This window comes from Zingiber officinale, chromosome 7B (assembly GCF_018446385.1).
Source record: "Zingiber officinale cultivar Zhangliang chromosome 7B, Zo_v1.1, whole genome shotgun sequence".
Lineage (NCBI taxonomy): Eukaryota > Viridiplantae > Streptophyta > Magnoliopsida > Zingiberales > Zingiberaceae > Zingiber > Zingiber officinale.
The window spans coordinates 49,999,316-50,023,868 of NC_055999.1; the positions used below are offsets into that span (position 1 = coordinate 49,999,316).

A 24,553-nucleotide genomic window follows, 5' to 3' on the forward strand; every position below is an offset into this window, starting at 1 on the left:
CCTTACGCCAGTCAGCCATCTCAGATGCGATGGTGAGACCGAGTGGGTAGGGCTATGACAACTATGCACTTTGCCATCACTACTCCTGAGTGTCCGAGTGGACAGGATGCTGTCGGAGTATACCTATCCTCCTACCCCAAACATAGTGGGGGAGCCTAAGCTGTCATCTCCCTGTGTCATAGTCAAGAGGAGGGTTCCCTGCTCACTATCACGCTGTAGTCACACTACCCATAAGTGGACCAGCGAAGCCCTGACAGAGCAAATTGCACATACCCTGCCTGATATACTACTAACCCATGAGTGGTTGTGTGTGCAGATCATGTAATTGGCGATGTGCTTAACAACAATGGAGCCGACAATCGCTCAGCATGCAATTATACAAATGATGTATGACACTAAAGCATGTAACTCCTGGTAATACCAGCCTCCTCATAATGTGTACCAAAAGAAAAATCGAGTCCATAATAGTGATCTAGGTACTTCTGCCAGATAGTAAACGTAGGTACACATGCTAAGTAATAAACCTAGGTACACATGCCAAGTAATAAATCTAGATACACATGTCAAGTATTAACACTAGGTGCATATGCCAAGTATATCTAGACCTGTATCTGGTAATGCATTATATGTCACTACGTAAGTACACAATGCAAGAATCAAGAGGACATAAGCAATAATGCAGAACTGTAACGACCCGCCTTCTACTGACTAGGCTGTAAGGTGAATCGCTACAATACTGCTGTACTGACTGTACGGAAAACTGAGCAAATTTGAAATTTGCTAAACTAATTACTGTAAAGTCTTAACCTGACGTTCTAAGAGTATCTAAGTGTTGTACACATGCTAGGAGAGACAATCTATGCCTCTCGAATGTCCTGCTAGCTGTAATCAGACATTTCAACCGATCCGTGAGTCGATTGAGCCGTCGGAACGATTCACAGATCGTTCCAGCTGATACTGGCACGGAGGCACCCTCTGGATCGGTCGGCTGACCGATCCATAAGCTTACCTCGCTTCTGTACGCAACTGGATCGGTCTACCGACCGATCCAGGAACACCCTGATCGATCGGGAGACCGATCAGTGAGCCTCTGTGCTTCTGCTGCGTTCTGGACGCACCGATCCAGGAGCGCCCTGATCGGTCGGTAGACCGATCGGTGCACTTCCTAGCTATCTGTTCGCTTCGGGATCGGTCGGCTGACCGATCCATAACCCTTGCCAACTCTCTGTTCGTGTCCGGGTCGGTCGGCTGACCGATCCGTGACACCAACTCATTCCCGATCGGTCATCATGGTTTCTGATTTCGAATCAGAAACTCTGATTTCAGCACTGGTTCGTGCCAAAACCTCACACTACAACTATCTAATGTATAATAAACATTCTAGCAACATGTAGTAACAATTCTAAACTTAAGCTAAAGCAAGGTTTACTGATTCATGGCATTTTAACAACTTAAAGTGCATGAAGATATGAATTTCTAAAAGTTCTAATTGCTCAAACTTGCTAAGGTTCAAAAGTGCCTAAAACATGAAAACTGAACTAATAAACTGTAAAGTGCTAAAGTAAATGCTAAATCCCCAGAGGGTCTTTTATTCCAGTTCCTTCCACACACATCCTCATCTGCATTGCCCTCCAGCCTCCACTGCTAGTCCATTTTCCTTTTACCTGTATCTGCAGTATAAGGAAAATAGTATCTGTAAGCTTAGAGCTTAGTAAGAAACCATCTACCTCACAAAAACATGCAACGATGCGAGTATGGTTTCAAAACATGCTATTTGAAAACTGAACTGAGCATGGCAACATGGCATGGCATACAAACATGTACTGAATTGATCATGGCATACAAACAAGCTGAGCATAGCATACTGTATCTGAAACTAAGCATACATACTGAACTGGTCATGCATATACATCTAACTGGTCATGAACTCAAATCATGAAACTTAACTGAGATAATCAACTGAAATTGAAACTAAGTTAGTGTTTCCATCATTGATTACATATTTGGAAAAATTATATATAATAATAGATGAAAATACTAAACATGCTGCTGGGACCCTGACAACTGTACTTACTGTGCGCGCATCCCTACGAGACCCGGGATTGCTAGTTCCGATTCCAGCAGGGTTACTAGGTTATCTGAACCTAGGGACGACTGTGGGAGTCCAGCCCATGGATATCTGATCCAAGTACAGTGCCAACTGAATAAAAGTAAAATACTGAATACTGTTTTATTTTACTTTGCTAGGTTATCTCAACCTAGAGCTAGGTTATCTGAACCTAGAGGCTACTGTGGGAGCCCACCCAATGGATATCTGATCCATTAGCTGTAATAATCGATAATAAACTGAGTAAAATGTTTCTAATACATTTTACATGCCGTTAGGATGCCTATTGGTGCATCCTTCGAACTGAGCATTCTATCGAATGCTTGGTGTGCACTAAAAGCACACCCTAAAACTGAAAACTGTAAAACTACCGAACTAACGCCAAAACTAACAAGCGAGAGCAATTATACTGCAGGTGAGGGGTTTCTTACCTCAATCGCAAGGTTTTCTTACGATTCTATTCGCTAGGTTTTCGAAAAACGATCCTCTCGACGAACCGCTTACGTCCTCGCGTTCCTCTCGCGGAGAAGAATCTTTTCGTGTTGGAGTCGTCGTAGGAAGATGCACTTGACCCTAGGGGAGAACCCTAGAGTTCTCTTGGTGTGGCGCCGAGAGAAGGAGGAAGAGAAGAGGGTGGCGTCGGCGTGAGGTTTGGAGGGGAGGAGATGTGCCGAACCAACTAAATCAAAATAAACCAAACCCACTTAAACCTCCTATTTATATCAAGTGGTTATTCCGGTCCAACTCTAATATAAATATAAACGTTTCTCCTTTCTCTCAGCACGGCCCTGCTGGGTTCAACTGGTTACTAACATTATCCCTTACACCATAGGTCTCGGGTTCGATTCCCGCCTAAGCTATTTTACGGTTCCAATTATTTTTGCTACTTCCGCTACTCGGAAAATTCTGGAAAAATATCTAAAAATTCCAGAAAAATCATAGAATAATTCTAAAATAAATTCAGAAATTTTTCGGGCTTTACAAGAACAGACAACAATAAAGGCATACTACGGATATCAAGTAGTGATATACCAAGGCATATATAAATATAATCATTACTACAAGATATAACCTATTACGCATATCAAAATGACAATATCAAAAGAGATAAGTCAAAGGTACCCGCCTTAATCTATCGATCGTGCTAAAAATAATTCCCATGTCGTTCGACCCATATCAAAGTTCTGCATCAACATATATATTTTATCTAGCCAAATGCATATGAATTAAATAGCTAAATAAAATCCCCAACTCAATTAGGATACTCCAATTTAATTTGATTGATTAATCCTCTAAATAATCCTAAATCATACAACCTAATTAAAACAGGTTTATACATGAATCATCGATCAACCCATCATTTAATCCATGGAGTAAATTCACTTCATAATCATCATGAATCTCTTAATTCATTATCAATTGATCACTCATCCATAAACAACCAAAACTACCTTACATTAAGTATTCCATAATCACATTAGATTAGGTTAAACATGAATCCATCATAACTCACCCAAATCTCAGATGCTCCCACATTGATTCAATCCGGAGAAGTTGCCAGAAAGGGTCGTCGGCGTTAGGTGAAGCTGTTGTCATCCAAACCAAATACCCCACTTCATCAGCAATACATCCACCTCCAAGAATTAAACGTTAATTCTTAATCCACAACCTTTAACTAACCACTTACCTCATATTTGGATCCACAACTGCTTGAAGGAGAAATCCAATCATAGCAGAAATAGTAGTGGAGCTCTCCTCTCCGATCCAATAAGATGGTGTCACTGTAGCTAGCCAACCTCCCCAAAATTGAACTGGCTAACAACTTCACGGTGAGGGAAAATAAGAAATCTTAATTGTAGATGGTAAAAGCAATAACAATTGAGGATGGGCTATAGGCCGAGATCTAGGGCACAAATACATGCCCCTGATCATACCTGCGAGTTTCTGGCTTGGAGTGGAATCGGTGGAGTAGATGGAAAGCCCGACCGACTGTGGACGATGTTAGTGCTTGTTGTGATTGGCATATGGGGGAGGGAATCTGGTGATCAACTGACGGCGGAGATGGATCAACCAGTGGCGTCGTCAACGCCCAGCACCGTAGCTTCGAATCAATCGGTGAGGGCACAGTGATGGCCGGTCGACATCGAGCTTCTCAACGAGGAGAGGCTTGGAAGAGGGGGGGGGTTGTTGGTCGACGCCGATGATGAAGAAGCCGAGGCGAGGGGATCTAGGTGATCAACAGAGAAGAAGGAAGGCTCGATGGTTGCATAGCGTCGACGAAATCAGGCTATCCGTGGCGAAGACGCAAGGAAATAGGGAGAAATCGGGGAAGAGGACGATCGGGAGGTGCAGCAGATGAAAGGAAATTAGGGCATGGGCGACGGTGAGGAAAAGATCGGGGAAGAGGCCGGCGGTGGCTCGGCGTCGCGAGAGAGGAGAAGGGAGAGGAAGAAGGTCGACGTCGAGAGAGGGGAGGAGGCGGCGGAAAGGGATCGGGAGGAAGAATAAAGAGGAGAAGGAAATAAAAATAAATTAACTTAGGTTTTGATATATACCATAGGTTAATTAAATTTATCAACTCCCACTTTAATTGGGATATCCAAACAGGCTTCTACTTAGCCTATAAATTGATCCCCCTTTAAATTCGTCATACGAGCTCCGAAAAATTCTCAGAAAATTTCTAAAAATTCCTAAAAATCCCGTTAAGGTTATTCGTCCATTAAATCTCATTATCTTATTATTATTTTATTACGGTGTTTTACATTCTCCCCTACTAATAAAAATTTGGTCTCTAAATTTTGTTACTTACCATCAGCAAGTACTAGCAATAGATAAATGATATAGATGCTGAACGAAAATCTAACCCACATACCTCAAGTAAAAAGTTGGGGGGTATCAAGCTCGGATCGTATCCTCTAGCTCCCTAGTAGCCTCCTCGTCAGAATGGTTCTACCATCTGACCTTAACTAGTCGGATAGTCTTGTTTCGCAGCTGACGTTCTCTGTGGTCCAGAATTCGTACCGGACCCCTCGTAGGTAATGTCAGGCTGAATGAGAACTGATATATCTGACAGAACATGTGTTGGGTTGGGTACGTATCTCCTCAGCATGGACACATGGAATACATCGTGAATGTCTGCCAGAGACGGTGGTAGCACCAGACAGTAAGCTACCGCTCCAATCCTCTCTAAGATCTGGAAAGACCCAATGTATCGTGGAGCTAGCTTACCTAGGAGGCCAAATCTCTTCACCATTTTCGTGGGTGAGACCTCAAAAATACATGGTCGCCTGTAGAGAACTCCAAGGGTCTCCGTTTCCGATCAGCATAACTCTTCTGACGGTCCTACGCCTCGGACATCCTTCGTCTGATAGTGTAGACCAACTCTGCCTCCTGCTGAGCTTTCTGAGGTCCTAGCAGCTGAGTCTCCCCAACCTCCTTCTAGAGGGTGGGTGTCCGACAAGGCCTACCATACAACTCTTCAAACAGTGCATTCTGGATAACCGAATGATAGCTATTGTTATAGGCGAACTCTACTAATGGCAGGTGGTCCTCCCCGCTACCTCCGAAATCCATAACGCAAGACCTCAGCAAGTCCTTTAAAGTCTGGATGGTCTTCTCTGACTGCCCATCTGTCTGCGGATGGAATGCTGTACTGAATTGGAGCTGTGTGCCCAAGGCTTGTTGCAAACCCTGCTAGGACCGGGACGTGAACCGTGAGTCTCTATCTGATATATTGCTTAAAGGAACACCATGTAATCTGATGATCTCCCGACAATACAGCTCTGCCAATCGATCTAGAGAATCGGTCTTCCGAATCGCTAAGAAGTGTGCGGATTTGGTTAATCGATCAATGATTACCCAAATCGCGTCACGATCTCATGATGTCCTAGGCAATCCCACCACAAAACCCATAGTGATATGCTCTCATTTCCACTCCGGAATAGGAATCCTCGGAAGTAAATCGGCAGGTCTCTGGTGCTCAGCCTTCACCTGCTGACAGACTAGACATCTAGCTACAAACTCCGTTATGTCTTTCTTCATACCGTTACACCAATAGGAACGCTTCAAATCTTGATACATGCGGGTTCCACCTGGGTGGATAGCAAAATGGGAGCGATGAGCCTTCTGCAGTAACTCCTCCAAAATCGGATGAGATTGAGGTACGCATAATCTACCTCGGAATTAAATAATACCCTCATCATCTCGGGTGAACTCTGTTTGCTACCCGGAAGCTAACTGGCTGCCAATGGACTGTAAGCGCTGATCACCGACCTGAGCCTCCCGGAACCTCATCCTGATCGATGACTGAGCAACCATGGTAACAAGAATACCCTGCTCTGTCTGTCCCTGCACCTCAAGGCCCAACTCAGAGAAACCCTGAATCAAGTCCGTGACCAAAACTTGGTGACATGCTAAAGTCCCTCTAGACTTCCGGCTAAGTGCATTGACAACCACATTAGCTTTTCCTGGATGGTAGCTAATGGTACAGTCAAAATCCTTCAGGAACTCTATCCATCATGAATACTGAAAGCCTAAGCTTTGTAAACATTCATTATGAATAAAGAATCACATTTGGTCAAATTGTCTACATTTGTTTGTAGTTGTTCAGATAATTTATATTGTAGATAACATAGTATGTGGTGTCACATGCAGAAGATGATGTTATCAGTACCTTATAAATTATAAACAGTAGCTCACGACTAAAATGGAAAGGAACAAACCATTAGAAGGTCGTAGTGTAATTAGGTATTAGTTTATCTTGACTATATAATTACACTAGTACACTCAGAGTGTATTGAGTAGGACCATTAGAGGTCGTTTCTTTTATACTGACTTTGTAAAGGAACAAAGACATCAGTTATTATGGAAGTGTGTGCTCTTAATCCTAATATAATAACAAGCACATATGTTTGATATTTATTTCTTTAATTTATCAATGGGTGAGATTTAGTTCGATGAATCAATAAACCCGATAAGTTGGGAAATGGTATCACTTATAGTGTGTTGTTGATTATAGAAGGAAACTGTGTCCTAGAGATACTAGGTTGATAATGTCCTCAAGAGGAGCTCATAAAGATTGTCATGTTAAACCCCGCAGTGGACTTAGTCCGACATGATAATAAGATCGAGTGGTACTACTCTTGGACTTAGATATTAATTAAATGAGTTGTCAGGAATTCACTTAATTAGTGGACATTCGATATCTTAAACAGGAGACTAACACACTCATAATAAGGAGCCCAAAATATAATTTGGGATCGGTGCGGTAATGATAGTTCTCAGTGGAATGAATTATCATTGATAAAATTAAGTTGTGTGTGCGAGATGCTTAATTTTATCTGGAGACCAAAACCAATTCCTCCTCTCATCCCTATCGTAGCCTCTTATTTATAGAGTTCTATACCCACCTATACCCACCTTCATATCCACCCAATAGGGGCCAGGCCTAGGTATATTATTGGGTGGCCGGCCCTAGCTTCAACCCAAGCTAGTGGGGGCCAAATTAAATTAAAAGGAATTTTAATTTTAATTTTTATTATGTGGAAGAAATAATTTATTAAAATAATTTAAATTAAAATATCTCTCTTATAAAAGATCTACAAAATAAAGAAAAGATTAGATCTCTTTCCTTATTTAGAATGGTGAGATATTTTATTTTCTCTTTAAATTTACATGTTGATAAAATTAAAATTATAGAAATTTCCTTTATCAACCATGAAGAGATTTTAAAGAGAAATTTTATTTTTAAAATTTCGAAATAAATTAGGAAGTTTTAATTGTTGATTGAAACTTGTTCAATTTGTTCTCCAATGATGTGGCCGGCTATTATTTGGGAATTTTTTTTATTTTCTCAATTAAATCATGTCAAGGAAATTGAGGAATTTTATTTAAATTTCCTAATTTGCCTAGGCCAAGGAATATAAAAGAAGGGTGAGGTGCCTTCACGAGACACAACATCTATTATTTCTCTCCTTCTTTTCTTGGGGTGGCCGGCCATCCTCTCCCTCTCTTCCTCTTGTGGTGGCCGAACCCTTCTCTTCCATTGGAGCTCTTGTGGTTGGATACTACTTGAAGAAGAAGAAGAAGGAGAGAAAGCTAGCATCTCGAGCTTGGTTAGTGTTTGATTTTCTTCCTCGTGAAGCTTCCTCTTTCGAACCTAGCTAGAGGAGAAGAAGGTGATTGGTGGTTACTCGCCCTAAGATCGCTCCACACAATGTCCAAGGTTAGAAGAGGAATACGGTAGAAGATCAAGAGGTTTTTCTACAAGGTATAACTAGTAATTTTTCTTTCCGCATCATGCTAGTTATTTATGGAAATAATACCAAATACAAGAGGCTTACGTTCTAGAATTTCAAATATGTTTTTCGATGTTGTGTTCTTTTGTTTTTTCTTTTCCTTGTGATTTGATTGTTCTCTTTGGTTAACCTAAAGTTATTTTAGGAAATTAAATATTATCTTTCTATAAAAGGTTTTGTCTAGTCGGTGGTGGTTGCTCCCATATCCAAGAAGGCCATGTGCCTCGCCACGTCAGTACTGGGAACCAATTATGGAAATTAATATTTAATGGAATTAATAACTTAAGGAGACTTGGGTCGAACGTGTTAAGTTCCGCAGAAGATCCAAGTCAAAACCTAAAAGAACAAATACATTAAGTTTTGGATCAAACGTGTTAAGTTCCGCAGGCGATCCAAAATTTAATTTAAAAGAACACATGGTAGCTAGGAAAAGGTTCAGACCTTTGTACAAAATTTTTGTACAGTGGAACTTATAGGTTTTGCGAGTAGCAACCAACAAATGGTATCAGAGCTAGGGTTTCTTTTATACTGACTTTATAAATGAACAAAGACCTCAGTTATTATGGAAGTGTGTGCTCTTAATCCTAATATAATAACAAGCACATATGTTTGATATTTATTTCTTTAATTTATCAATGGGTGAGATTTAGTTCGATGAATCATTAAACCCGATAAGTTGGGAAATGGTATCACTTATAGTGTGTGTTGTTGATTATAGAAGGAAATTATTCACATGTTGATAAAATTAAAATTATAGAAATTTCCTTTTATCAACCATGAAGAGATTTTAAAGAGAAATTTTATTTTTTAAAATTTCCGGAAACAAATTAGGAAGTTTTAATTGTTGATTGAAACTTGTCCAATTTGTTCTCCAATGATGTGGCCGGCCAATGTAGGTTTATTTGGGAAATTTTATTTTATTTTTCTCAATTAAATCATGTCAAGGAAATTGAGGAAATTTTATTGTAATTAAATTTCCTAATTTGCCTAGGCCAAGGAATATAAAAGAAGGGGTGAGGGTGCCTTCATGAGACACAACATCTATTATTTCTCTCCCTCTTTTGTTCCTGGCATCCTCTCCTCTCTTCCTCTGGTGGCCAAACCCCTCTTGTGGTGGCCGGATACTACTCGGAGAAGAAGAAGAAGAAGAAGAAGAAGAAGGAGAGAAAGCTAGCATCTCTTGGAGCTTGGTTAGTGTTTTGATTTTTTTCCTTGGTGAAGCTTCCTCTTTGTTGACCGAACCTAGCTAGGAGGAGAAGAAGGTGATTGGTGGTTTCTCGTCTCGGAAGATCGTTGCCCACACAACGTCCGAGGTTAGAAGAGGAATACGGTAGAAGATCAAGAGGTTTTTCTACAAGGTATAACTAGTAATTTTTCTTTCCGCATCATGCTAGTTATTTATGGAAATAATACCAAATACAAGAGGCTTACGTTCTAGAATTTCAAATATGTTTTTCGATGTTGTGTTCTTTTGTTTTTTCTTTTCCTTGTGATTTGATTATTCTCTTTGGTTAACCTAAAGTTATTTTAGGAAATTAAATATTATCTTTCTATAAAAGGTTTTGTCTAGTCGGTGGTGGTTGCTCCCATATCCAAGAAGGCCATGTGCCTCGCCACGACCTGGAACCAATTATGGAAATTAATATTTAATGGAATTAATAACTTAAGGAGACTTGGGTCGAACGTGTTAAGTTCCACAGGAGATCCAAGTCAAAACCTAAAAGAACAAATAGATTAAGTTTTGGATCAAACGTGTTAAGTTCCGCAGGCGATCCAAAATTTAATTTAAAAGAACACATGGTAGCTAGGAAAAGGTTCAGACCTTTGTACAAAATTTTTGTACAGTGGAACTTATAGGTTTTACGAGTAGCAACCAACAAATGGTATCAGAGCTAGTTGCCTCGAGTATTTGGTATTTAGTTTAAATTATGCATACGTCATACATAATTTAGGCAGTTAATAGTAGGATGTGGGATGCAGGATCCAACTATTATGGCTTTTAGTTATTATGTATGTGATTGGACCCTTGGGGCATTTATATGTGTGTGCGTGATTGTATTAAAATACAGCAGAGTTGTATTTAGTTTTATTAGGATTTTATTTTCGATCTAGATACATGTACATTCCTTTTATGGAATATAGGATCAAAATGTAAAATTCTATTTACGTCGCGGATCGGACCAGAGGTGCAGCGGAACTAGGAGCCAGATGGATGCGACAGCTAGACCCAGTGGCAGTGGCCAAATATGGCAGCAGCTTGGGATGACAACACACGGAGGACAACTAGAGATAAAAGTCATAATAGTTGAAAATTAGATTTTCTATTTATTGCTTTTATATTGTGCTTTAGTTTACAAGTTAAGTAGGCTAGCATAGTTAAAATTCCTCATTTATAAATAACTAAGTGGGAGAGGGATTTAAGTAAACCCACGGTTCCATTATCGGTTCAGGTGATGCAAACAAGTCATGCTGGCTCGAGTGCCTTCCTATAACGGATGAGCTTGTTCATGATCACTGAATGTACTTCCATTTTGGATGACTATAGGAAGTTAATTAAGAGCGTGAGATCTTCCGAAGGGGCATAATCTTATTAATGGACTTAGTGTCAAGTAATGGGATACACTTAGACACATCTAATAGTATCCTCTCCATCGGAGTCCATTATTTGTGTGACCAAATAATACCAACTATTAATTTTATTCACAAAAGTTAGTTGACAAGATAATAAAATTAATGGGTTAAAACCTCCTTTTACAAATGTTGAATTTGTATCGTCCACACTAACGTGGCATACAAAATTCACGGTGTTATGAGGTGGTTAATTTAAAATAGTATTGTTTGAGAAATCAATATTATTCTAAATTTGGAGTTCGACCAAAAGTTATTTTGATTCTTAGGATTTCAACCCACTGTCCATCATACTTCAACAAAATAGACTTATCGACCTAATTACATAGATCGAAAAGGAACCCGACATTGCTCGATCACGAAGCTATAAATTCAGATCGACCGAACCTTGTCCCGACGCACCCATCGTGAATCTACCCAAGAGGAGATCAATATCATAAGAGATGGGTAAAGGCTAGATGGCGCTATGTTACATTTCGCTTCAATGTCAAATATATCGCAACATCAAGATCAAGATTTACCAACACCTTATGATATTAACAATCTCAAGGAGCTCTTCGTTATCGGGATAGGGTTTCTAGACAAGAAGCTATGAGAAAGATAATGACAACCACCAGAGGGTACTCCTGTAAGGGTTCATATCCTAAAGACGATGGCTTATCTGAACGAGATACAGATCCTCGGAGGAGAAATTGATGGGAAACTCAGATCGATATGATCCTCCAAACGCTACCTAGAAGTTTTGAGCAGTTTCGACTATAATATGAATAAAAGGATTTATTCATTGGGGAACTACTGATAAGCAGCAGAAGGATTATTTTGTCACAATTTCAAATTCACTTTAAAATGGTTCTACTTAAACCAAAGGAAAGAAGAAGAAAACAAGTCGGCTCAAGAAAGAAAGTGAATAAATCTCAGTACGGATTTAAAGTCGAGTGAAGAAGTCAAGGGCAAGTGCTTCATCCGCAAGCAGTGACATTGGAAGGCGGATCGTCTCGTAGGAACCAAAACAAAGGTATATCTCATGCTCTAGTTGTTGAAACATGTTTAGCGGTGTTATCTACCAAACACCGGTGTGTAGATACGGAAGCCACCGATCATGTCTACATTTTCAGGGTTCCGGAAACCCGACGACTATCTCAAGGGAGATTACAGCTCATACGGGCAATGCTACTAAGGAGACGCCTACTTATCTTTTAGTAGAAATAAAAATTTGGTTTTAAGAAATTGTCTTTATGCACCCAGTTTTAGAATTTAATTTCAGTTTCTAAACTGCTTTTAGATGGATATTCAGTTTCTAACAATGTAGTTATTAAAAGAAATAAAGTGATTATATGCTCGTGCATTAGTTGGCAATTTATATACTTTAAATCCAATTTCTTCCACAAAGCAAAACATGGAAATTTATAACTCATCTTCTAATTCTAATAAGAGAAAAGAACCTTCGAAATGAACCAAGCATATCTTTCGCATCTAAGGCTTGGTCATATTAACTTAAGTAGGATTCAGAGGCTTATAGCCAATGGACTTTGAGTTCATTGGAGTTGGAAAATTTTCCAACTCAAATGAACTTAAAAGTAAATCGACCAAAAGGCTTCAAGGCCAAGGGTATAGAGCCAAAGTTAGAATTGGTTCACTCTAATTTGTGTGGTCCTATGTCTGTCCAGGCAAGAGGAGGTTTTGAATATTTTGTCTCTTTCATAGATGATTATTCAAGATACGGATCATTTACCTAATGCGCCGCAAGTCCGAGTGCTTTGATAAGTTCAAAGAATACAAGGTGTGGAGAAACGATTAGGTAAAAGTATCAAGACACTACGATCCGATCGTGGTAATACCTCTTAGAGAGTTTAGGAATTACTTATCGAGGTCGGGATTCAATCCCAATTGTTCGCACTGGAACACCCCAATAGAATAGAACGAAGGAATAGGACTCTTATGGAGATGGTTAGATCGATGATGAGTTATTCAGAATTACCAAATTTATTTTGGGATACGCCTGAAACAGATATGCTCGAACTTAGTACCTTCTAAATCGCCTTCTACTCCCATAGAATCGGAATGGGCGAAACCCGCCTAAGACATATTCTTGGGGTAGTCCACATGAAACCAGATAAGTTAATCTCGCATGTAAGTTCATGTGTTAGGGTATCCCAAAGGAACAAAAGGTGGTTTATTTTATAGTCCTAAGATCAGAAGGTCATGCCCAGTTTTTGTAAGAAGACTATATAATGGATCACAAGCCCAAGAATAAAGTTGTTTAAGAACTTAGAGAGGACATGTCTACTTTAGTACCAACATACAAGATGAAGTACCACAAAAGACCGCAACACGTGTCACACATGATACACAACCACGATGCCTCGTCAGAGTGGGAGGGTTGTAAGGCAACCCGAAAGATTCATGTTTTGGGAGAGTCTTGGGACTTAATCCCGGGTAAACATGAACCCCGAACATATGATCAAGCACTCCAAGATATAGATGCAGATCTTGGCAAAATGCAATGAATTAGAAATAGAGTCTATGTACTCAGAACCACGATGGTGTAAAAGTCGTTGGATGCAAGTGGATCTACAAAAGGAAAACAGGATGGAAGGTAGAAACCTTCAAAGCTAGGCTTGTTGCGAAAGGGTACACTCGGAAAGAGGGAATCGATTATGAGGAAACCTTTTCACCGGTCCTGCTTAAGTCTATCCGGATACTCTTATCCAATGTGGATTATGAGATTTGGCAAATGGATGTCAAGACAGCTTTCCTTGAAGAAAACATCCATATAAAGCAACCAGAATGATTTATTGAAAAGGCAAAGAGCATCTAGTGAAGCTCAATCGGTCCATTTACGGACTAAAGCAAGCTTCAAGATCTCGGAACATCCGATTAAGTAATCCATCATATGGATTTATTCAAAGTCCGAATGAGTCTTGTGTATATAAGAACGGAAACGTGGTGGTATTTCTTGTACTATACGTAGATGATATTTTGTTAATCGACAACAATGTCAAGGTATTATCGAACGTAAGGGTATGGTTGTCCAAACAATTTGATACGAAGGACTTAGAGATCGCACATTCTCGGATCAAAGTTATAAGGATCAAGAAAAGAGTGTTCTATCCCAAGCTTCATATATAGATACAATCCTTGCTCGTTTAGTACGCAGGATTCCAAGAAAGGTTTTTTAGACATGGAGTAGCTCTATCCAAAGAGATGTCTCCAAAGACATCGAAAGAGATAGAGGACACGAAAGCTCCTTATGTTTAGGAAGCCTAATGATGCAATGTAGACCGATATCCGCTTTCGGCGTGGTCGTGAGACATCGAGTAACCCCGACAAGGAAATTAGATCAGAAAGCATATATTAAAGTACCGAGAAGGACTAGATTATACGCTAGTTTACCAAGCAGACGATCCGCTCCCCGGGTTATACTTGTTCATATTTTCAATCGATAGGATAACAGAAGTCTACATCAGCATGTGTTTACTTTAGAGGTGGAGCCATTTCAGGAGGTGTTAGCAGAATGTTTCGACTCAACCATGGAAGTCGAAAGTAAGCCCTCCGAGCGCTAAAGAAAGATGACTCAGAACTTTCTAACGGACTTAGATGTGATTCTGGTTTGCTCAAAATCATCACAATTTATCGTGATAATAGCGCACTTGCAAACTCGAAGGAACCACGAGCCCATAAAGCAAGTAAACATATAGAGCGCAAGTACCACCGAATACGAGTGAAGCGAGGAGAAGTTGTCATCGCCAAGATCGCATCAACGGATAACTGGCGGATCCTTTCACTAAGGCCCTTCCTGCAAAGTTTGATCGGCATATGGAGGAATGGGAATCGGATGTACGGTAGAAGATATGGCACTAGTCATTAGTATAAGTGGGAGATCGTTGGAGTGTATACCGAAAGCCTAAGCTTTGTAAACATTCATTATGAATAAAGAATCACATTCGGTCAAATTGTCTACATTTGTTTGTAGTTGTTCGATAATTTATATTCAGATAACATAGTATGTGGTGTCACACGCAGAAGATGATGTTATCAGTACCTTATAAATTAGCTCACGACTAAAATGGAAAGGAACAAACCATTGAAAGGTCGTAGTGTAATTAGTATTAGTTTATCTCGACTATATAATTACACTAGTACCCTGAGTGTATCGAGTAGGACCATTAGAGGTCGCTTCTTTTATACTGACTTTAGAAAAATTATGGAAGTATGTGCTCTTAATCCTAATATAATAACAAGCACATATGTTTGATATTTATTTCTTTAATTTATCAACGGGTGAGATTTAGTTCGATGAATCAATAAACCCGATAAGTTGGAAATGGTATCACTTATAGTGTGTGTTGTTGATTATAGAAGGAAATTGTGTCCTAGTAATGTTTGTCTTCGCACGAGAGCCAAAGGCTAGGGGGTTTCGGGGTTTCCGCGACGCGAAAAAGCGGTTTTCTCGGACTGATATTAATTAAACATTAGTAACTCACTTAATTAATGGACATTCGATATCTTAAACACAGGAGACTAACACACTCATAATAAGAAGGAGCCCAAAATGTAATTGGGATCGTGCAGAGTTCAACGATAGTTCTCTAGTAGAATGAATTATCATCGATAAAATTAAGTTGTGTGGGTGAACACTAGATGCTTAATTTTATCTGGAGACCAAAACCAATTTCTCCTCCTCGGTCCCTATCGTAGCCTCTTATTTATAGAGTTCTATACCCACCTATACCCACCTTCTATACCCACCAATAAGGGGCTGGCCAAGCCTTGGTCCATGGGTGGCCGGCCCTAGCTTGAACCCAAGCTAGTGGGGGCCAAATTAAATTAAAAGGAATTTTAATTTTAATTTTATTATGTGGAAGAAATAATTTATTAAAAGAATTTAAATTAAAATATCTCTTATAAAAGATCTACTAAAGATTAAAGAAAGAGATTAGATCTTTCCTTATTGGTGAGATATTTTATTTCTCTTTAAAATTTTTACATGTTGATAAAATTAAAATTATAGAAATTTCTTTTATCAACCATGAAAAGATTTTAAAGAGAAATTTTATTTTTAAAATTTCGGAAACAAATTAGAAGTTTTAATTGTTGATCAAACTTGTCCAATTTGTTCTCCAATGATGTAGCCGGTTTATTCGAGAAATTTTATTTTATTTTTCTCAATTAAATCATGTCATGGAAATCGAGGAAATTTTATTGTAATTAAATTTCCCTAGGTCAAGGAATATAAAAGAAGGGGTGAGGGTGCCTTCACGAGACACAACATCTATTATTTCTCTCCTCTTTTTTGGTGTGGCGGCCATCCTCTCCCTCTCTTCCTCTTGTGGTGGCCGAACCCTTCTCTTCCATGAGCTCTGGATACTGAGAAGAAGAAGAAGGAGAGAAAGCTAGCATCTCGTGCTGGTTAGTGTTTTGATTTTCTTCCTTGGTGAAGCTTCCTCTTTGTTGACCTAGCTAGGAGGAGAAGAAGGTGATTGGTGGTTTCTCGTCTCAAGATCGCCCACACAACGTCCGAGGTTAAAAGAGGAATACGGTAAAGAGGTTTTTCTACAAGGTATAACTAGTAATTTTCTTTCGCATCATGCTAGTTATTTATGGAAATAATACCAAATACAAGAGGCTTACGCTCTAGAATTTCAAATATGTTTTTCGATGTCAGTGTTCTTTTGTTTTTCTTTTCCTCATGATTCTTTTTCGTTAACCTAAAGTTATTTTAAGAAATTAAATATTATCTTTCTATAAAAGGTTTTGTCTAGTCGGTGGTGGTTGCTCCCATATCCAAGAAGGCCATGTGCCTCGCCACGTCAGTACTGGGAACCAATTATGGAAATTAATATTTAATGGAATTAATAACTTAAGGAGACTTGGGTCGAACGTGTTAAGTTCCGCAGGAGATCCAAGTCAAAACCTAAAAGAACAAATAGATTAAGTTTTGGATCAAACGTGTTAAGTTCCGCAGGCGATCCAAAATTTAATTTAAAAGAACACATGGTAGCTAGGAAAAGGTTCAGACCTTTGTACAAAATTTTTGTACAGTGGAACCTATAGGTTTTCCGAGTAGCAACCAACAAGCTAATGGTACAGTCAAAATCCTTCAGGAACTCTATCCATCTCCTCTGTCGGAGATTAAGTTTCTTATGGATGAAAAAGGTATTTGAGACTCTTATGATCAGTAAGAATCTTAGATATAATACTATACAGATGATGTCGTCAAATTTTCAAAGCAAATATAATGACAACCAGCTCCAGATCATGTACTGGGTAGTTCTTCTCATGCTCCTTCAACTGACGAGAAGGATAGGAGACTACCCTACTGTGCTGCATCAAAACAACGCCCAAATCCTGTAGAAAAGCTTCGGTGTAGAGTACGAATCCGTCATCTCCCGAGGGCAAAACTAGAACTGGTGTCAACACTAATCTCCGCTTCAACTCCTGGAAGCTGGTCTCGCAGGTTTCTAACCACGTGAACTTCACGCCTTTCCTGGTCAGGCGTGTCAGTGGCATAGCAATGCGAGAGAAACCCTCAACGAACCGTTTGCAATATCCAGCCAATCCCAAGAATCTGCGAATCTCCTGAAATGATTTCAGCTGTTCCCGGCTGGTGACAGCCTCGATCTTCTGAGGATCTACCACAATACCTCGGCTAGAAACCACGTGTCCTAGAAAACTGACTGAGGGTAGCCAAAAAGCACACTTGCTGAACTTCGCATATAGACGATGTCGTCGAAGAGGCTTCAAGACTATACGAAGATGCTGCGCATGTTCCTCCTCAGAACGCGAGTAGATCAAAATGTCGTCGATGAAGACGATAACGAACCGATCTAGGTACTCCAGGAAGGCGCAGTTCGTCAAATCCATAAATACCGCTGAAGTATTGGTAAAATCAAATGACATTACCAAAAACTCATAATGTCCGGCATACTAAACCATAGAATTACTAGCAACGAATTTGTAATCCAATCACTAACTACATATCACCAAATCCATAAATATCACACCTGACACTCACTATGTCACCATCAACTACAAGTCCAAATAATAGATCATCATAACAAATATCCACTAATAGATCATCAAAATAAATATCCACTAATACATCATCAGATAACCACATAACTCAACATTTACTCCCATAAATCATTAGAAATCAACATATCACAATATCTGATCTCACAATATCTCTCAACCTCAAACCATCCTCAACAATAATCAAACATGATAACTCCTCAGTGATCCATTTTCATCGTATCGGTATTCTAATATCCAAAAGATATGAGTATAAAATCTCTACTAATCCTATTTAAAAATATCCAAAGAGTATGTCTAATGTCATCCTTTAGATACCCATATATCCACAGTAAAAGAATCACAATCTAAATTCCAAAGGGTCACTCAACCTCCTGACTAAGAGTCTACCCATCAGGGAATATCACCACAAATCTCATAATCATACCCGTAAATATTTTCGACAAATGTCGACAAAAGATCGAACACTCTGAGAAGACATATAGACTTCTAGACCTTGGTAGAAGATCATATAGTTAAGGTCTTGAACTACTTATTGGAGACAATGCTAGTTGAGTCGACCAACCATTGTCTTGTAACTCATCATACTACGATTGCTCCACTTGAGGTTCTATAACCTCTAGTGACGAGCCATGAACACAAGGGTAGAGGAGCACTATCGCTAGATAGCTGATCGAAATAACTGTCAATCGACCCACTGCTCCTCGAAGATCTTCATCTATATTTCCACTCAGTAATAGTAGAATTCATATGTATTAATCAACTAACTCCACCTTCTCCGCATCATTATGAGTTGCAAATCACTAGGTACATCAAGGATATCTAACCATATTCGATCAGTTTATGAGTCAAGATCTCCAATGGAACAACATTAGGCGAGTCGACTGATTATCACCTTATAATCCATCATGCTACCGAAAGAGGTAGTGAAATACTCGCTCTCAAAACACCTCAACGTAATCACCAAATGATGCCTTAATCTCAAAAATCATCATCTGCTTCTTCCTTCACGTGATGTCTTGTCACGTAAAGACAAGCAGCTAACTTCACCTTTTTCTTACGCCAGTACAAATGATATATATTCGAATGTACTCAGCAAGTTATACAATCAAGTTATGGTTGTATCTCATAAATGTCAAAAAGGTAGCTTTACATTTTTTTCACAACACTGGGGGTATTCTATCTGAATGTACCTTCTATGTTATCCAACCTGGTACAGACGATCCAGAGTCAACGTTCCCATGGAATAGGATACATCAATCCTTTACAGACTAACCAAGCCGGCAATGGTATACGGCTAATTCAGTCTTCTCTATCTTGGTACAAGTCATATACCCAAATGTACCTCAAAATATCTAACCAAGCACGAGTAACCCAAAAATCAAAATCTCTATAAAACTAGAGTAAGTCGGTACCCTAATGATCAAAATGCCAAAATAAATCGGTCATCAACTAACTGATCTAATAAGAGTAAATCAATCATCCACAGATGAAGCTAACTAAGGTAAATCGATACACAACTACCCAAGTCAACAAGGGTACATCGATCCTCTACAGACATAATCAAAGAGAATATAAATTAATCCTCTACTGTCCGAACTAACAGGAGCACGAAACCAACTAAGATAAGTCAAACCACAATTACACAAGTCAACCAGGTAAATCAATCCTAAACTGACCGAACCAACAGGAGTAAACCGGTACTCTACTAATTGAGTCAACATGATTATTACTGGTAGTATGATATAATGAATTCCCTGAGACTGTTATCCTTGATCTCCAGTAGGGTCGACCATGATCAATGGTTGACCCATAACATGAAATATATGCTACAAACAACTAGACAGGTACTAAAAGAATACTAACACATGTCATATACTATGATAGAAAACTATGCATGTACTAAAAGAAGTGCATGATAACAGTAGATAAATATACCTCATATAGCTTGGAGATGTCCTATCGCTGCTTGGTCCCAAAATTGAAAAGTTACATCGAGAAAACCAAAACGTGAAATCCAAAACACAGAAAATAAGCTTCGTAAATATGTGGCTCTGATACCAATAAATTGTCACGACCCAGAGGAGTCCCTGCCAGAGGAAAAATCCGGCAACATCTCCCCTGTACCGGTGACAATCTGAATCATATATACATCCACAAGAATACATCAATCCACACGACTGGAATATATATACAACCACGTAATTATATATATCAAACAGTCCACACGACTATACTAAAACACAGCGAAAATCAAAAGAAAACTCATACTGACTAAAAACGAAGACTGCTAGCCGGCCAGGCTTACACAACCACAACAAAACAAATACAACTCCACATAGCAAACTCAAAAGAATAAAGTCGAATTTATACAACACCAAGTCCAACAAAATGTAAGACAAGTAAAGGAGAGCTAACACCGAAAATAGTCCTCGGATGTGACGTGGAACCGGCAGACAGGATACTCTAAGCGACACGACATATCTATGTGCTAACATGAAAACAACAAGAAAATAAATAGGGGGTAGCGAGTATAATATACTCAGCGGGTATCGAGTAGACATGCATAGTAAAATATAACTATCAATAATAATCATGCAGTACAGTCTCCTGAACAATAAAAGGTAATACAAAACTAAACAACAGAAGAATTGTACTCACCAGGACCTCCTATCTTGACATAAGGGTATGAACCTCTCCAACAGATGCAGGGTCATCAGACCAAATATATAATGTCTCATTATGCATGTCAATCATATGCAACAACTAAAATGCAGCATACAAAAATGCAGTAATCACAAGTAATAAATGTAATCCATGCATATGATGCAAATGACATGCTCACCCCTGACGCCAGTCAGCCATCTCACACGCGATGGTGAGACCGATTGGGTAGGGCTATGACAACTGTGCACTCTGCCATCACTACTCCTGAGTGACCGAGTTGACAGGATGCTGTCGGAGTACACCTATCCTCCTACCCAAAACATAGTGGGGGAGCCTAAGCTCTCATCTCCCTGTGTCATAGTCAAGAGGAGGGATCCCGGTTCGCTATCACACTGTAGTCACAGTACCCATGAGCGGACCAGCGGAGCCCTGACAGAGCAAATTGCATACACCCTGCCTGATATACCACTAACCCATGAGTGGTTGTGTATGCGTATCATGTAACTGACGATGTGCTCAACAACAATGGAGACGACAATCGCTCAGCATGTAATCATGCAAAATGGTGCATGACACTAAATCATGTAACTCCTGAAAATACCAGCCTCCTCATAATGTGTACCAAAAGGAAAACCGAGTCCATAATAGTGATCTAGGTACACCTGCCAGATAGTAAATGTAGGTACACATGCCAAGTAATAAACCTCAGTACACATGCCAAGTATTAACACTAGGTACATATGCCAAGTATATCTAATATCTAGACTTGTATCCGGTAATGCATTGTATGTCACTACGTAAGTACACAATGCAAGAATCAAGAGGACATAAGCAATAATGCAGAGCAGACAGCAATAAGGGTATACTACGGGTATCAAGTAGTGACATACCAAGGCATATATAAACATAATCATTACTACTAGATATAACCTACTACGCATATCAAAATGATAATATCAAAAGAGATAAGTCAAAGGTACCCGCCTTAATCTGTCGATCATGCTAAAAATAATTCCCATGTCGTTCGCCCTATATCAAAGTCCTGCATCAACATATATATTTTATTTAGCTAAATGCATATGAATTAAATAGGTAAATAAAATCCCCAACTCAATTAGGATACTCCAATCTAATCTGATTGATTAATCCTCCAAATAATCCTAAATCATACAACCTAATTAGAAAATGTTTATACATTTATCATCAATCAACCCATCATTTAATCCATGGAGTAAATCCATTTCATAATCATCATGAATCTCTTAATTCATTACCAGTTGATCACTCATCCATAAACAACCACAACTACCTTAGATTAAGCATTTCATAATCACATTAGGTTTGGTTAAACATGAATCCATCATAACTCACCCAAATCTCAGATGCTCCCACATTGATTCACTGCCGGAGAAATTGTTGTCGGAAAGGGTCGTCGGCGTTAGGTGGAGTTGTTGTGATCTAAACTAAATACCTCACTTCATCAGCAATACATCCACCTCCAAGAATTAAACGTTAATTCTTAATCCACAACCTTTTAATTAACCCCTTACCTTATATTTGGATCCACAACTGCTTGAAGGAGAAATCCAATCATAGCATAAATAGTAGTGGAGCTCTCCTCTCCGAACCAATAAGATGGTGTCATCGTAGCTAGCCAACCTCCCCAAAACTGAACTGGCTAACAACTTCACGGTGAGGGAAAATAAGAAATCTCAATTGCAGATGGTAAAAGCAATAACAATTGAGGATGGGTCTAGGGCACAAATACATGTCCCTGATCATACCTGCGAGTTTCTGGCTTGGAGTAGATCTGGGGTGATCGGTGGAGTAGATGGAAAGCCCGACTAATTGTGAACTGGACGATGTTGGTGCTTGCTGCGATTGGCATATGGGGGAGGGAATCTGGTGATCAACTGACGGCGGAGATGGATCAACTAGTGGCGTCGTCATCGCCCAGCACCGCAGCTTCGAATCAATCGGTGAGGGCACAGTGATGGGCGGTCGGCATCGAGCTTCTCAACGAGGAGAGGCTCGGAAGAGGGGGGGGTTGTTGGTTGACGCCGATGATGAAGAAGCCGAGGCGAGGGGATCTAGGCGATCAACAGAGAAGAAGGAAGGCTCGATGGTTGCACAGCGTCGACGAAATCAGGCTATCCGTGGCGAAGACGCAAGGAAATAGGGAGAAATCGGGGAAGAGGACGATCGGGAGGTGCAGTAGATGAAAGGAAATTAGGGCATGGGCGACGGTGAGGAGAAGATCGGGGAAGAGGCCGACGGTGGCTCGGCGTCGCGAGAGAGGAGAAGGGAGAGGAAGGAGGTCGACGTCGAGAGAGGGGAGGAGGCGGCGGAAAGGGATTGGGAGGAAGAATAAAGAGGACAAGGAAATAAAAATAAATTAACTTAGGTTTTGATATATACCATAGGTTAATTAAATTTATCAACTCCCACTTTAATTGGGATACCCAAACAGACTTCCACTTGGCCTATAAATTGATCCCTCCCCTTAAACTCGTCATACGAGCTCTGAAAATTTTTCAGAAAATTTATAAAAATTCTTAAAAATCCCGTTAAGGTTATTCGTCTATTAAACCTCATTATTTTATTATTATTTTATTATGGTATTTTACAATACTGATAATAGAGTCAAAAGGGTTAATTCACACTTTTTTTTTTCTCAGTAAATTTAATTGGATGTTTTTGCAATGTTTATCCCATGTTATGTTTTTGCAATTAGTTAGTGTAAATTGGTAAAAAAATAATGATCAACTAACTGGTAACCCATTTAATTATACACAATTGGATGATATGGGTGTTTTGATTTTGAGTTAAAAATTTGAATTGAAAACATGCATAAAGGGTGTAGTATACTTTGAATTTTCCAGTGTTAAAAAAAATATTTAGATTTTAAATTAGAAAAAAATAAAAATATTTATTATTTTTCAATCTTAAACCACCCATTTTGGCTAAAATGTTAAAGTGATTTTAAAACTTTCTCTAGTGTTTGAGAATTAAAAAATAATAATAATAATTTAAGGTTTTACTAATGACAAAACATCCTCTATTTATCTTTACAATAGATTGAAATACTTATTACTATTATCTATATCTAAATCTTTAACTTCTTAACAAAAAGTAGTTATTAATATTCTTTTGCAAAAATAAAAGCATATATCAATTACAAATAATCCGTCTTCTCTCCATCAATTTTGCTAATCGGATAGATCATCTAAGGGAGTGTTTGATTGATGAGTTTGGGAATGAGAGAATGGAATAATAGTAAAAGATAGTATTTGGATTGTGGATTTGGGAATGATTTCTAGATTTATGGGAATCAGCAAAACCCATATAACTAGGTGAGTTTCATTTCTATTCCCATTCCAATTCCACCTTACTATCAAACTCATACCTATAGTCATTCCCATCATTTAACCAAACGCCACCTAAGAGTTCTACTCTTAGTTCTGTCAGACGTTTAGAGGGTTCTACTTTCTAGTAGCTCCCAATTGGTTAAGGACGATTGGACTCTAAGTGTCCACTCTCCATCATCTCCATCATCTCCAGATTAGCTAAAGTTGATCAGAGACCCTCGAAGGGCCCCCCTCTCGGCTCTGCCTGACGCTTACGGGACTTTGCTCCCTGTTATGAGACTTTGCTCCCTATTCTCTCCCGATCAGCTCTCTGCTCATTGGACTACGGTAAAAGATCTCACACTAGCTTGCTAGGTCACCCTTGGGACTTTACGCCCTCCTCGGGGAATATTATTATAGCCCATTTAAGCTTCATAAAAGTGTGGGCTCTCTGTAGAGGGCTCATCTTTTGGTTA

At 39.3% G+C, this 24,553-nt stretch overlaps 1 protein-coding gene across 3 annotated transcripts; it reads right to left on the reverse strand.

The window, feature by feature from the left end:
- Nucleotides 1–1,611: 1,611 nt before the first annotated feature.
- Nucleotides 1,612–23,123, reverse strand: LOC122005739. 3 transcript variants are annotated; one of them, XM_042560904.1, is made up of 5 exons: nucleotides 22,515–23,123; nucleotides 22,281–22,408; nucleotides 22,102–22,193; nucleotides 21,715–21,772; nucleotides 1,612–1,670 (listed from the first exon to the last, which is right to left on the reverse strand). In XM_042560904.1, the coding sequence occupies exons 1-4, from the start codon at nucleotides 22,678–22,680 to the stop codon at nucleotides 21,760–21,762; spliced, it is 399 nt and encodes a 132-aa protein (XP_042416838.1). In that variant the 5' UTR covers nucleotides 22,681–23,123; the 3' UTR covers nucleotides 1,612–1,670; nucleotides 21,715–21,759. The 3 variants fall into 3 exon arrangements, 2 of the variants coding, with proteins under 2 accessions (XP_042416838.1, XP_042416839.1); XM_042560905.1 differs by having other exon boundaries at nucleotides 22,102–22,188; nucleotides 22,281–22,404; nucleotides 22,515–23,122; XR_006118475.1 differs by lacking the exon at nucleotides 1,612–1,670 and having other exon boundaries at nucleotides 21,716–21,772; nucleotides 22,102–22,188; nucleotides 22,281–22,415; nucleotides 22,515–23,122.
- Between the last annotated feature and the right edge of the window lie 1,430 nt (nucleotides 23,124–24,553).

What these genes read in the sequence shown, in the direction of transcription:
- LOC122005739 (XM_042560904.1), bottom strand. Translation starts at nt 22,680, where the DNA reads ATGACGACGCCACTAGTTGATCCATCTCCGCCGTCAGTTGATCACCAG. An exon ending in TCCAAGCCAGAAACTCGCAG is followed by an intron (nt 22,409 to 22,514) that starts GTATGATCAGGG and finishes TGAAGTTGTTAG; the next exon opens with CCAGTTCAGTTTTGGGGAGG. An exon ending in GTTGTGGATCCAAATATAAG is followed by an intron (nt 22,194 to 22,280) that starts GTAAGGGGTTAA and finishes TGAGGTATTTAG; the next exon opens with TTTAGATCACAACAACTCCA.